The sequence below is a fragment of the Bos indicus x Bos taurus genome, chromosome 8 (assembly GCF_003369695.1).
Source record: "Bos indicus x Bos taurus breed Angus x Brahman F1 hybrid chromosome 8, Bos_hybrid_MaternalHap_v2.0, whole genome shotgun sequence".
In the NCBI taxonomy this organism is placed as follows: domain Eukaryota; kingdom Metazoa; phylum Chordata; class Mammalia; order Artiodactyla; family Bovidae; genus Bos; species Bos indicus x Bos taurus.
Window position 1 is genome coordinate 55,445,252 of NC_040083.1, and position 15,634 is coordinate 55,460,885.

The 15,634-nt window shown below is 41.4% G+C and overlaps 1 protein-coding gene across 10 annotated transcripts in view; it reads left to right on the forward strand.

The window, feature by feature from the left end:
- Window positions 1-15,634, forward strand: part of TLE4 (TLE family member 4, transcriptional corepressor) — a 154,920-nt gene that overhangs the window by 121,817 nt on the left and 17,469 nt on the right. For all 10 annotated transcript variants that reach the window (XM_027549525.1, XM_027549532.1, XM_027549528.1 and 7 more), the window contains 3 exons: window positions 12,425-12,544; window positions 13,514-13,567; window positions 14,061-14,213. In XM_027549525.1, coding sequence (XP_027405326.1) covers window positions 12,425-12,544; window positions 13,514-13,567; window positions 14,061-14,213 — 327 coding nt within the window. The remainder of the gene's footprint in view (window positions 1-12,424; window positions 12,545-13,513; window positions 13,568-14,060; window positions 14,214-15,634) is intronic.

A 15,634-nucleotide genomic window follows, 5' to 3' on the forward strand; every position in this document is an offset into this window, starting at 1 on the left:
GGCTGGATGACATCATGGACTTGATGGACGTGAGTTTGAGTGAACTCCGGGAGTTGGTGATGGACAGGGAGGCCTTGCGTGCTGCAGTTCATGGCGTCGCAAAGAGTCGGACACGACTGAGTGACTGAAGTGAACTGAGTGGACTGGCATTTCCTCTTTGAACCTTTCCCAAATTCTTCGGGTTGGTGGTAACTGGTTAGTTCTGTGTTCCTTACCAGGACCTCCTGTTGTACAATAACTCATGCAAGTGGTTGCTGTCGTGCCTGACAAGGCCAGGAAGTTTCAGTCATTGGTTCCCCTAACACCTACATCATTTTCCGAATTACCACATCCGAAGGCTACTTGCCTCCTTTGGATGTGCCTACTGTGTGCACTTGAACCAACCACCGCTACCCCCAGCTGTTATTCTGACCATGACAGTCATTATATTGAGTGCTGAGAATAAATAGAGACCACGAACACAAACCCTTTAAGAATGTATAATTTCTACTCTCAAGATAATAAAAATAATATGAAAACAAGATGCATGCATGAGTTATTGATTCATGAAGAGATCAAGTTTTGCATTCATCTGTTTGTTCATCAGCCTTTAATTGAGGCAACAAACCAAGTGCAAGATGCCTGTCTCCATGGGATTTGTAGTCAAGCAAATAATCAAAATAATGGCTGTGAGGCTAAGAGAACGCACTGGTCATAGCAAACATCCTCTTCCAACAACATAACAGAAGACTCTACACAGGACATCACCAGATCGTCAACACTGAAATCAGATTGTTTATATTCTTTGCAGCCAAAGATGGAGAAGCTCTATACAGTCAGCAAAAACAAGACCAGAAGCTGACTGTTGGTCAGATCATGAACTCCTTATTGCCAAATTGAGACTAAAATTGAAGAAAGTAGGGAAAACCACTAGACCATTCAGGTATGACCTAAAACAAATCCCAGACTTTTAAACAGTGGAAGTGACAAATAGATTCAAGGGATTAGATCTGATAGACACAATGCCTGATGAAGTATGGATGGAAGTTCATAACATTGTACAGAAGGCAGTGACCAAGACCATCCCAAAGAAAAAGAAATGCAAAAAGGCAAAATGGTTGTCTGAGGAGGCCTTACAAATAGCTGAGAAAGAAGAGAAGCAAAAGGCAAAGGAAAAAGGAAAGACATACCCATTTGAATGCAGAGTTCCAAAGAATAGCAAGGAGAGATAAGAAGCCTTTTCTCAGTGATCATTGCAAAGAAATACAGGAAAAAAATAGAATGGGAAAGACTAGAGATCTCTTTAAGAAAGATAGACATACCAAGGGAACATTTCATGCAAAGATGGGCACAGTAAAGGACAGAAATGGTATGGACCTAATAGAAGCAAAAGATATTAAGAAGAGGTGATGAAAATACACAGAAGAACTATACAAAAAAGATCTTCACAACCCGGATAATCATGATGGTGTGACCACTCACCTAGAGCCTGACATCCTTAAATGCAAAGTCAAGCGGGCCTTAGGAAGCATCACTACGAACAAAGCTAGTGGAGGTATCAGTTACACTATGCCAAATCCTGAAAGATGATGCTGTGAAAGTGCTGCAGTCAATATGCCAGCAAATTTGGAAAACTCAGCAATGGTCACAGGACTGGAAAAGGTCAGTTTTCATTCCAATCCCAAAGAAAGGCAATGCCAAAGAATGTTCAAACTACCACACAATTGCACTCATCTCACATGCTAGCAAAGTCATGTTTGAAATGCTCCAGGCTTCAGCAGTATGTGAACCGGGAGCTTCCAGATGTTCAAGTTGGACTTAGAAAAGGCAGAGGAACCAGAGATCAAATTGCCAACATCCGTTGGATCATCAATAAAGCAAGAGAGTTCCAGGAGAACTGCTGCTTTATTGACTCCGCAAAGCCTTTGACTGTGTAGAGCACAGCAAACTGTGGAAAATTCTTAAGGAGATGGGAATACCAGACCACATGACCTGCCTCCTGAGAAATCTATGTGCAGGTCAAGAAGCAACAGTTAGAACTGGACATGGAACAACAGACTGTTCCAAATCAGGAAAGGAGTACGTCAAGCCTGTATATTGTCACCCTGCTTATTTAACTTCTATGCAGAGTATATCATGTGAAATGCCGGGTTGGATGAAGCAGAAGCTGGAATCAAGATTGCTGGGAGAAATATCAATAACCTCAGATAAGCAGATGACACCACCCTTATGGCAGAAAGTGAAGAGCAACTAAAAAGCCTCTTGATGAAAGTGAAAGAGGATAGTGAAAAAGTTGGTTTAAAGCTCAACATTCAGAAAACGAAGATCATGGCATCTGGTCCCATCACTTCATGGGAAATAGATGGGGAAACAGTGGAAACAGTGTCAGACTTTATTTTTTTGGGCTCCAAAATCACTGCAGATAGTGATTGCAGCCATGAAATTAAAAGATGCTTACTCCTTGGAAGGAGAGTTATGACCAACCTAGATAGCATATTCAAAAGCAGAGACATTACTTTGCCAACAAAGATCCGTCTAGTCAAGGCTATGGTTTTTCCAGTAGTCATGTATGGATGTGAGAGTTGGACTATGAAGAAAGTTGAGCACTAAAGAATTGATGCTTTTGAACTGTGGTGTTGGAGAAGACTCTTGAGAGTCCCTTGAACTGCAAGGAGGTCCAATCAGTCCATTCTAAAGGAGATCAGTCCTGGGTGTTCTTTGGAAGGAATGATGCTAAAGCTGAATCTCCAGTACTTTGGCCACCTCATGTGAAGAGTTGACTCATTGGAAAAGACTCTAATGCTGGGAGGGATTGTGGGCAGGAGGAGAAGGGGATGACAGAGGATGAGATGGCTGGATGACATCATGGACTTGATGGATGTGAGTTTGAGGGAACTCCGGGAGTTTGTGATGGACAGGGAGGCCTGGCGTGCTGCATTTCACGGGGTCACAAAGAGTGGGACATGACTGAGCGACTGAACTGAACTGAAAATTGCTGCAGGTGGTGAATGCAGCCATGGAATTAAGTGTACTTGCTCCTTGGAAGAAAAGGTATGACCAACCTAGCCAGTGTATTAAAAACAGAGACATTATTTTGCCAATTAAGGTCCTTCTAGTCAAAGCTGTGGTTTTTCCAGTAGTGATGTATGGATGTATGGAAAACTGAGTGCCAAGGACTTGATGCTTTTGAACTGTGGTGTTGGAGAAGACTCTTGAGAGTCCCTTGGACAACAGCAAGGAGAGTAAACCAACTCATCCTAAAGGAAATCAATCCTGAATATTCATTGGAAGAACTAATGCTGAAGCTGATCTGACTGAGCGACTGATCTGAACTGAGTGTGAGAGTTGGACTGTGAAGAAAGCTGATGCTTTTAAACTGTGGTATTGGAGAAGACTCTTGAGAGTCCCTTGGACTGCAGGGAGATCAAACCAGTCAATCCCAAAGATAATCAGTCCTCAATATTCATGGAAGGACTGATGCTGAAGCTGAAGCTCCAATACTTTGGCCACCTGTTGCGAAGGACTGACTCATTGGAACAGACCCTGATGCTGGGCAAGATCGAAGGCAGGAGTAGAAGTGGACAACAGAGGATGAGATGGTTGGATGGCATCACCGACTTGATGGAGGCGAGTTTGAACAAGCTCTGGGAGTTGGTGATGGAAAGCTAAGCCTGGTGTGATACAGTCCATGGGGCCACAAAGAGTTGGACATTACTGAGTAACTGAACTGTATGGCTGTGATACAGATGCTAGGAAAGAAGTAAACAAGGGACTATGATAGAGATTCCTGGGAGGGATCTTGTTGGATAGTGTCCCCAGCAAGACCATTTCTTGAGAAGGTGATATTTAAGCCAAGGAATAAAAAGTTTAAAAATACTGGCTGCTGAGAGGTTAGGGAAGGGCATTCTTGGCAGAAGCCTCCACTGAGGGATAAAATATTTTGGAATGTCTACTACTCTGAGAAGGTGACTTTCAACTGGATTGGAGAACTTAGACAGTGGCCAGATCAGAAATTTGTATTAATTGGGATTAATTCCTAATGTGACTTGAAGACATTTTAGACGTGTGTCATCTAATAATGGCCAAACACCATGTGTTTTATTGAACACCAGGACTGTAGCCAGTCCAAATTGAGATATGCTGTAAGTATAAAATGCACATTAGATGTTAAAGACTTAAAAAAATTAAATGTTTCATTAATAAGTTTGATATTGATTATAAGTTGACATATTTTTTGATATACTGGGTTTAATTAATCTGGTTAAAATTAGTGTTACTGATTTCTTTTAAATTTTGTAAAACCCTGGCTACTGGAAATAAATACGTATATGTACATGCATGTTAAGTCATATCTGACTCTTTGTGACTCCCATGGACTATAGCTGGCCAGGCCTTTCTGTTCTTAGGCTTTCCCAGGCACGCATACTGAAATAGGTTGCCATTTCCTTCTCCAGGAGATCTTCCTGGCCCAGGGATGACATCTTAGTCACCTGTGTTGGCAGGTGAGTTCTTTACTGCTGAGCCACCTGGGAAATTGGAAATAACATTTATCTGTTCAGTTCAGTTGCTCAGTCTTATCTGACTCTTTGCGACCCCATGAATCGCAGCACGCCAGGCCTCCCTGTCCATCACCAACTCCCGGAGTTCACTCAGACTCGCATCCATCGAGTCGGTGATGCCATCCAGCCATCTCATCCTCTGTCATCCCCTTTTCCTCCTGCCCCCAGTCGCTCCCAGCATCAGAGTCTTTTCCGATGAGTCAACTCTTCGCATGACGTAGCCAAAGTACTGGAGTTTCAGCTTTAGCATCGTTCCTTCCAAAGAACACCCAGGGCTGATCTCCTTTAGAATGGACTGTTTGGATCTCCTTGCAGTCCATGGAACTCTCAAGAGTCTTCTCCAACACCACAGTTCAAAAGCATCAATTCTTTGGCTCTCAGCTTTCTTTATAGTCCAGCTCTCACATCCATACATGACTACTGGAAAAACCATAGCTTTGACTGTACACACCTTTGTTGGCAAAGTAATGTCTGCTTTTTAATATGCTGTCTAGGTTGGTCATAGCTTTTCTTCCAAGGAGCATATGGCTAACATTATGTTTGTGTTAGTTCTGTTCTAGAATACAGTTCATTTTGATACTTTAATGAAGGACATTAACCAGATTGGCTAAGTGATCACTGAAACTGTTTTGCCCTTTTGAAGTAGTATGAAGAAGACCTAGATTTTGCATTTCTGATTAGCAGCCTTGAAAAACTCTTAGAAGCCTACCTTTAAATTGATCCACTGTTGTTTCCTTCTCTGTTCTCTGTGAATTGCCCTCTGATATTGTATGGAGTATATTTGCATACATAATATATGAGAATATATAAGGCTCTGTGGAGTTAACACTCTTGGGAGGAAAAAAATGTTTAGCCTTTCTAATAAACTAAAACACTTTACTGGGAAAAAATAGCAACATGAAAAGATTTTCTTTTCCAATAAATTTTAATAGTTGCTTAAATGAGGCTTCTGGTCCATTGAGATATAGCTTGCCAAGTCTTAAATCTGAGTCACTTTTTTCCTCTGAGCACCTACCCTATTTGAGCTTCTTTCCAAGCAGTTGTTAGAAGTGTGTTGATATTTTGATTCAAGAACAGGGCACACAGTACAGGAATGGGTCTGAAGCTAATTCACCTTCCCAGAAAATTCAGGAAGGAAAATTTTGCCAGCCACTTCCCCCACATTTGTTTTTAGGGCAGTCAGACGACTCATGTACCACATCATATTTGTCAGTAAGACCTAGTAACATTGATTATAAGGCATTTGGATAATGAATGATTTAGGATATATTTTATAGGTACAATACTGGAAAAAAAAAACTCAGAAGAAGGTGGCAGTTGCATGTGACTAATTTATATACTGTTTGCATATAAGATGTATAGAATCTACATAAATGAGGGGAAGCAAATTCTGGGTGGAGGACAGATACACATAGGAATATTAGGGCTTGCAAGCCTTGAGGCTGTTCATTAAATTTGAAGGGCATGAAGTGATTTGGGGTGATTGGACAGTTTAAAAGACATTTGTGAGTTCTGTGCAATATTTGTGTGTACTTGGTAATTTTTATTATGGTTTCTGGGAGATTGTTCATCCTGTGCCATCTCTGGTAATATATTCATCTTGTGCTTTGGACTGTCCCCATCAGTGGTCATGGAATGTAGTTGGCCCCTCTCATCTCCACAGTTGCTTCCACATGTGACCTACAGTTTGGACCACATGCAGACAGTAGCTGTCAGAAAGCTTAGGTGCCTGTATAAAACCTGTACCTTTGGTGTCAAAGCATCACGCCCCAGCAGCTTAGCCGGCCAGCTAAAGTAGCTGTCTTTAATGAAATTTTTGGGGTGGAGCCAACAGCTTTATTCCAGGAAGAGGAAATAACAGTCCAAAAACCCCAAGAGGGCATCATGATAATGTTCTAATTTAAAATCAGTTTTATTGATACCTTATAAATTACTATGGTATTTTTTCCCTGACCAAGTAATACATATGCTGAAACTTGGAAGCAAAACATGAGTGACTAAGTATTGAATTGCTATAGATTCTGCTGCATGAAGGGGAATATATGTAGGACTTCTGTGTATCCTAAGTATTTTTAACTCATGGAACCCTACTGGAGGGCAGGGAAGGTATTTTATTCATCTTTGTATTTTGTACTTAGTGGGTCTTCAGTAAATAACTTGTCAAATGAGTCCATACGTGAACTAAATAAAGATTGTGTGGTGTTTTCCGCATTACCAAAGATGTAATAGGTCTTCATGGAGCTGCAGATGGTTCACAACATGCACTTTCCCCTAGTCCTCACGGCCACCTTTCAAGGAGGAGCTCCTGTTATCCTCGTTTTGCCCACTGGAAGTGGAAGACTGGAGAGGCTCAGTAGCTTGTCCAAGGTCACAGCAAGTAGCCTCCAACCCATAGCTGTTTGACTCGGGTACCCATAGCATGACCATTGTGGTTACTGCCTCTCTTCTTATTTATTTCTCTGATTTGATGGACTTTTGATTATCTGCAAAAGAATCTTGAATCGAGTTTTTCTTACCAGGAGAGAGGCAGAAAGACAAAGACTGGCAGTAGACCATTTTAAAAGAATGTGTTGGTCACAAAATATTACAGAAGGTGAAACATTTATTATGAACTGACTCATTACTTTACATGGAGATTATATTAAATCTTGTTTAACGAGGGCAGTCTTCCGAAAGTCCTAGTCATTTTTGAAGGTGAATTTTGATTTATGTTAATTTGAAAAAAGCAACTTCCATAAGGGTTATATACAGATTGTTTTTAATGACTTCCTTAATCCGGCAAGTTATTAAAAAAAAGTCTTACTGTAATGAGCAGTAAACTGACAACCAGTGACTGGCTTAGAGCCCTACCATATTCAGGCTTTTACTACCAGGATGCTATAAATTTTAAGCTAGTTTATATAAATTTGCATGTGTTATGAGTCAGTATGTAAGACGTGTGTTTTGATCAAATTAATTTTAAAGTTTTATACTTAATTTTTCCTGTTTGAGGATTATTTTCTCTGTCTCCTGGTTATTTCTTTATAAATGAGATAAGAAATGTTAAAATTTTAGTTAAAAAGAGCTCTGTGAACAGGAAAAGAAACATTTTGCATAATGCTGTACAATAAAACCTCAATCAGAAATGTGCTGGGAGATGTATGGTTAGTTTGGTATAGAAGTTTATTCAGGATATTCCCTTTGCTTCAGAACTTGTTGAAAGTGTTTCACAACCATGAAATGCTCTGAGGACTGGGAGCCACGCTTAAGTCTGTGTGACTGGGATGGTAGGGCTCCTCCTGAAGGCCCCTCTGCTTGGGAGGAGGGGTGGGCGGAGCCCCTGCTGATCTCCATCTGTACTCTGGCCTTTGTGTAGTCAAGAAAGTCACCAGTGATCTGTTTCTGAGACATGAGTCTTCTTCAGAGGAAGTGATGATTGAGGGCATTGGTCATGGCATCAGTAAAGAGTCAGCAAGGCTCTTGGGCCTGACTTCTCTCTCCTCCCCATCCCTACTGCCATAAACAAACTTCCCCTGAATTGCCCTGACCTAAACTCTGGAAGTTGGTGATGAACAGGGAGGCCTGGCATGTTGCGATTCATGGGGTCGCAAAGAGTGGGACACGACTGAGCGACTGAACTAAACTGAACTGAAGCTAATTCCTGTGCTGAAAGGACTACAGTTAAGAGTAGCAGTATATACATCCTCTAAGTGGGCTGGTTTTGAGAGTAAAGAGAACTGGACAGCAGGTGTAAAGGGGGACAGTCCAGGACTTGTGGTCACCCTGGCCAGATTTTCATGGTTCCCTCTGCCCTGTAATTATCCTCCTTATGTGTTTGAAAGCGGATTTACCCTTTGGTACCAAGTAGATGGGGTATCTGAAAGTTGCAGCTGATGAGCAAACAAACCATAACATGAGTTTTAGAGTTCTTGATCATATTTGTGTGCTCGACCTTTGGCGTATTCTTGCCAGTTGGGATTTTGTAAGTTGGCAGGGACATCTGAGCACTGCACCTGTGCCACTGGAAAGTGAAGTTAGCTTGAAATGCATTTGAAGTCAAATTAGAAAGTCCAGTGTGGAGGTGGTATTTACAATCTTGCCTGAAGTATTACACCAAAACCTTATTGTGATTGTTGAAAGGAGATGTGTTTTAGTTAATAGCAGCCTATTGCAACCCTATCATTATGGGCCATCTGCATATCTATGCTAAGAGACAGTGCTACCCAAATGCTTTTTGTTGTGTGTCTGGGTACTTTGTCTGACTCTTTGTGACCCCACGGACTGTATCCCACCAGGCTCCTCTGCTCATTTGATTTTCCAGGCAAGAATGCTGCAGCAGGTTCCCATTTCCATACTCCAGGGGATCTTCCCGACCCAGGGATGAAACCCACATCTCTTTCATCTCCTACAGTTGGCAAGTGGATATTTCACCACTGCACTCCCTTGGAAGCTGTACCCAAATGCTTAGAATAGTCATTATGTGAGGCTTCAAATAGAAGATCCACACTAACTCTGCAGTAAATAATGTGGAGGCTCAGTTATTTGCCAGGGACTGTGCCTTATTCTTTATGTGGCTTCTTTCACTTATTCTTCAGAGCACCCTGGTTGAGAAAGTGGGTGGGGTGTTGTTGACTATAGACTGAGGCTGAACAACATCCCCGAGGCTACAGGGCTATTAAGTAGAAGATTTTTAACCCAGGCAGTCTGACTCCAGAGAGACACTCTTGTTTGCTGGTAAAATCTGTGCTACCTGTTATTATAATTAGTTGATTATAACACCACCACCTCTTTGGGGGTGGAGGAATACTTTATAGAACTCTTTCTCATACTTGGTCATCTTTGATCTTGAGGTGACAGAAGAGTCATGATGAAGAGATGGGGCCACCCTTTTCAATTGCTAGAGGGCTTTGGTTATGACATCAGTAAAGGGTCTTACCTGGCTTTAAACCTGTCTTCTCTATCCTCCCTACCCCCACCATCATAGACAGATTCCCCCTGAGTGTCCCTGACCCAAACTAATTCCTGCACTGAAAGAACTACAGTTAGAGTAGTGGTTTTGCAACTGACTTGATCAATAGCCTTAGTAAAGTCCAGGCTGGATTTCAGACTAGGATCTAGAATTTTTTCTCATTTGAGGTACTGTGATTTATAATGTTAGGAATAACTGACTTTAAAGCTTCTCTTTTATTACCAAAGCAGTTAGGATTTCCATATAATAGGATTCATATATTTTATTATTTTTTTTATTTTCAGTTTGTTTCTGTCCTCTTTAGCTTTTATTAGACATTACCTTCTTTTTTTCAATATACCAATATGTGTTTACTTTTTAAAATTAAATTTCTGTTTTTTAATTCTAGGTTATTAGTTTTACTTTTTAGAAGTTTTTACTAACCATTCACATTTAAGATAGTTTGTCCTCTCCAAATTGGCCGCTGCTTTCACAGTGTGACTCTTGTTCTTAACAAATTTGCTAGTATATTTACATGATCCAACTGTAAGGAAAAAAGATCTGTGTTTAATGTTTCTAAGTTTGTAGTTTTATAAAGCATAATAATGCAACTCTGGTAAGTTTCTTATGTAATAAGTTAGGGAAATACCTAAACTGGCTACGCTTTTAAAATAACAGTAGAGAAATAAAAATAAGCTTTTGTTGTAAAATCGTGATTTTTGTCTTTATCAGTGTTCAGTTTCTCCTGTTCACATGTCTAGCAAAAGTCCAAATAGCCTTCCAGTGGCAGAATGGTAGAATTGTTAGATTCATGATGAGAGTCCGTGCCAAGTCCAATTTGATTCTAGAGCAATTATGTTATTAGAACATTGCTGATTGCCCCAGTGCCTATTGTTCAGCTTAACCTTTAAATGCTAGTGGTAATTAACTACTTTATCATTCTACCAGGAAACTCCAACATGTAGAACTCTGTTCTACAGTAAAATTCACAAATAAAGTGCTACCCACAGTTCCTGAAACAGCCAGTTTGAAAAGAAAAAGCTATTTGTACATGTGTGCCAATAAATAAACATTACCATTTAGTATTAATTAAAAAAAATATTTTGTCATTGTTTAAAAATCAAATTTTCCTTTTTGACAGAGTAGCAGTAATGTTCAGTGGAGAATATCAGAATCAAAAGACTCAGTGAATCATACACAGATGTACTCACTTTTCTTCTTGTTGTAAAGCACCACATTAGTAGGATGAAGGGGTGCAGAAGTATATGATGGAGTAAGGCGAAGAAGCGGCAGAGCCGCCACGTTGCCATACCTAAGGCATATCATGCCTCAGATCCTACTCTACTGGATGACCTCTTATGGATTTGTTTAGCCAAGGGACCCTCTGGAAAGGAATGTACCACATGAATTTTGGATTACAGTTGAGGTGTGCAGAGGGGTCGTGCAGTCATTTCTGTTCATAAAAAAATAATTCTTGGCAGCTCAGTGCCACTCTTTGTGCTGGGTGCCCCCACCGCCGGGGATCTGCAGCCTGGAGTGGGTAGGACCTTGTAAACAAATAGGTATCAACTGACTGTGAATGCTCCACTGTCTGGGTGAATAAAACATTAGGACACAAAGAGTGATGGATTCTGCCTGACAGTGTCTGAGGGAGTATCGAACAGTGAAGTTAGAGCTGGTTCTTAAGAATGGTGAAAGAGGGTTTCAAAGGGAAGATACTGAGAGAAAGGACATTCTTGAAAGCTGGGTGGGGGTGGGGAAGGCTTCCAGTGCAGTGACAAGAGGCACGGGATAAGGTGGAGCAGCAACATGCTGAGAGCTCTGAGACCAGGCCTGGGCTGAATTGGGGCAGAGAGTGAAGGGCTTTGAAAGACAGCTATACTCAGAAGTTGGGGTTTTTTCCCCCCTGTGGATAGTGGGACACCGTTTGCCATTTTTTAAGGAAGGGTGAGAATCTCTGGAAGGAGATTTGTTTGAGAATCCCAGAAATGTGGAAGATAGACTGGAAAGGGGAAAAACTAGATATAGGGGTTGGCATTAAATTGGTAAGTAGTAACTCACAGATGGTGTTTGTGTGCATGATTTCAATGGCAAAATGGTTGTAAAAGCCTAATTGCATTGGGCCATGGTAGGAAAACAAAGCAGAAGCATTGAAGCAAGTCTTAGCCTGGGAATGAGGATTGGAACTCAGTGGGCATAGATGATAGTCAAGAAGCTATCAGTATGAAATTGTTTGACTTGTAGTGTTTTGCTTCTGTCTTCAGCCTTTAATGGATAATGCCTACTGTCTTTTCTGCCACCAAACATAAGAGTGAACGTTTGAGTAGCAGTAGTTACCATGCTTGGTTCCTACATTTAGAGTAATCATATAAAACCCTGAGATGGATTGATACAGAAAGGAAGGGTTTAGAGTTACTCATCCCCTATCAATGGAAACCCACTTACTAGTCCTCAGTCTTCCTCCTCTAAACTCCCACCCTGCACCGCTGTCTCTGGAGCTAGTGGAGGATGTTGCCATCATCACATCTGACCACTAGGGAGTGATCTTTTTATAGCTATACTGACCCAGGGTGGGCTTCCCACATGGCACTAGTGGTAAAAAACCCATCTGTCAATGCAGGAGATGTAAGAGATGCAGGTTCAATCCTTGTGTAGGGAAGATCCCTTGGAGGAGGAAGTGGCAACCTACTCCAGTATTCTTGCCTGGAAAATCCCATGGACTGAGGAACCCAGCAGGCTACATCCATGAGGATGCGTAGAGTCTGACACGACTGAAGTGACTTAGTACGCACGCATGCAGGCATCAATGCGGAGTGGGTCGGGGGAGGCCTGTCTCCTCTTAACAGCTTGGTGAGCGTATACTAAGAGCAAAAAGGAGATAAAGTCTCATGTGATTTTAAAAAATGACAGGGTTAAATGACTGGTCATCTCTCAATTCTGCTTTCCTTTCTAATTCCAGAGCTCTTCGGTATCCCCATCAGCCAGTTTCCGAGGTGCTGAGAAGCACAGAAACTCCACAGACTATTCCTCTGATAGCAAAAAGCAGAAAACTGAAGAAAAGGAGATTGCAGCTCGTTATGTAGGTTCACTCGCCTTTGCTTTGGGGGAAGCAGTTTATCTTGCTTTTTAATCAACAGCCTTTTTACCCTCTTAATATTACCAACCAAAACTAGACCACAAGATAACATTCTAGGAGAGAAAACTAGTTAATACAGTTGTAGTTGAGTGTCAGTTGGCTGACTGAAAGCCTGTGTTTGCAGGTGAGTGAGCCAGGAAACAGTGTTTGATCTGGCAACCGATAGAGGACTTGTGTTCTGTATTATTTCTGTTAGGTGTATTTGCTTCCCTCCATACATTTCAAGGTGGTTGAATTTTCTGTGGCCAGCTAAAAATGTTAAGGGAAAATGTAAAATCACAGACAACCTGTTAAAATGTCTGGATGACCTCCTGTGCTGAGGAATGTAGCACGTTTTGGTGGAATGTTACTTCCAGAGACATCCAGATGTGTTCCTAGCATGTACCAAAGCTCATTTCCCTTCCGTGACTGCTGCTTCAGATCAGTGAAGGGAGGAAGCGGGATAGGACTCCCTGGAGTGGAGGCACGCTGACCACGTTCCACTTCTGTGCTGGTGCCCTGCAAGACTGCAGGCTCAAAAGAAGCCAAGAACTTGAGTTTTCATGTGAAACCTCCCAAATTCAAAACTGTGGCTCCTTACCCAGTTTTGAAAGACACTGACAGGACAATCCCGCCCATGTGTAGGCTGTATTATGTAGCATGGGCAGGCCAGGTGGCACCTGATGCTCTAGACTAACAAGCCATAAGCTTTGACTTTCTTCAACTAAAATGAAATCATCCTATTACCTATGTCATAGCATCATCACGAGAAGTAAGGAACACAGTACATTGTAGAGTGTTTGCCACTGTTTGGTGCTGTTCGTTTTTATAAAATGTGAGGAATTACTCTGGGCTTTACTCAGGGTAAATCTGGCTGCTTTTTTTTTTTTTTTTGCTGGGGGAGGAGATAATGCTTCTCAATTGTCAATGCAGGACAGCGATGCTGAGAAGAGTGATGACAACTTGGTGGTTGACGTTTCCAATGAGGTATGTTTGTGGCTCATTTGACTTCCTGCTCTTACCCAGTTATAACAATGACTAGTGTCCCAACAGTTAGTGTCCACAATGTTTTCTTAATTTCTAAAGGGACCCACAATTTGTTTATCTGAAAAATTTGTGTATTACACATCCTTTTTTATTGTTACTCTTATCTATGAAGTGCACATACGTTCTGTTACCAACAGGAATGCACACCAGACATCTGTGGTCAGTCTACAGGTCTCCTTGACAAGTTACTTGCAAATTTGTAGAGTTTTTTTTTTGTTGCTGTTTTAAAATAAATATGATAAATTTTGTAGTATTTTTATTGACCTCGATACTGAATATTTTCTACAGCAATTTGATGAGTCTTAACAGTCTGTTCCAGAACATTTTTTGCTCCTAAGCTATTGAAGACTTCTGGCTTGAAACGTCCACACCAAGTACTCTCGCATTGTGAATGTGCTGTGCTCTATTTGATACCCTTGATGTTTCTTTGTAGGATCCATCATCACCTCGAGGGAGCCCAGCACATTCCCCGAGAGAGAACGGCCTGGACAAGACACGCCTGCTCAAGAAAGATGCCCCAATCAGTCCAGCTTCGATTGCATCCTCCAGCAGTACTCCTTCCTCCAAATCCAAAGAACTTAGCCTTGTAAGCAGTTGTTCATTTTTGGGGGGGGTTTCCCAGGAGGCAGCTAGTGGTAAAGAACCTACCTGCCAATGCAGGAGACATAAGAGACATGGGTTTGATCCCTCGGTCTGGAAGAGTCCCAGGAGCACATGGCAACCCACGGCAGTATTCTTGCCTGGAGAATCCCATGGACAGAGGAGCCTGGTGGGCTACAGCCTGTGGGGTTGCAAAGACTTAGATACGTCCAAGTGACTGACACTTTCCTCACTTTCACGGTCTTTCTTTGCGTTGCCTGTTTCCAGATGATTAGTTTTAATTCTAAAATTTTATTTTCTTCATTTTTCCATAGGACTTTGATCACTAAGTATATGTATATTTTCAGTATTCAAGTTTAATTGACAAAGGTACTTTGGAACAGAGTGGGCTCACTGACTTGGTGATGGATGTTTGTTTTGTGAGTCTTTTTGTAAGGATGGGGGAAGGACATGGGGAAATGTAGTGAAACGTATCTCAGTGAAGATGAAGATACACACATTGGGGTTACAGAGATGGTTTTGTCATCTGTGGTTTATGGTAAATTTAGTTTTTGGCTTGGATGTGATTTTGTTGGTAGCTTTGTTTGAATTACCAAGCTGTATATGACTGCAATAATTTTCCCTTCCTAACTAAAAAGTTATCTGTCATTTATAAAAGTCTGTCTTGAGTCACACCACAAATCACAAATGCAAAAAATGAAACTGCCTGCAAGTCAGGATAATCTTCCTGTAGCCCCATCTTTTGTGGCTGTGTAGTTAATTGCATTTTTATGTGATGTGTCTTCCTTTTTCCTCACCAGTTATTTCCTTATAACATAGTGTTAAAAAAAATTCAGTTTTCAAATAGCCTTTTGAATTCACAGCTGAAAGAAAGAAAATTCCTCAGTTTGTCTGCAGATTTGGAGGCTGTGTCTGGTACAGGGCTGCGTTTAGTTTATTTCTATTGTTTTCTCTTGGCCTTCTGGCCTGTTAATGACAGCTCATCTGTGCTGATCTCTGTGATGATTCAGACTGGTTCTTTTTTAAGGGGACCTGTTAACCAGGGGCGCCTCTTGTGGCATGAACAATCCATCAGGAACCCAACAAAACCACTCAGTCTTAAAGCAACCAGCAAGTGGCCAGTCACATCAGGACATCACGAACTGTCAGCCTTTGTCTGACTCAGACCAGTTGCCTGGAAATGGTTTCCTCTGCCCCAAATTCAGCTTTGATTTATGTCCTCCTGAACATTGGTTTTGTGGTCTCAGGGAACACTTTTTGTTTCTTTGTTAGCCCTTCTAACTAATAAAAAGAAAGGCCCACACTGAAGAATCTTGTCCATTTCTTTTTCCTCTCCTTCTTCTTTACCATTTCAAATGTTTAACATAGTTGTTAAAATTGTGTTCTAATTACCGGTGTATTCCATTA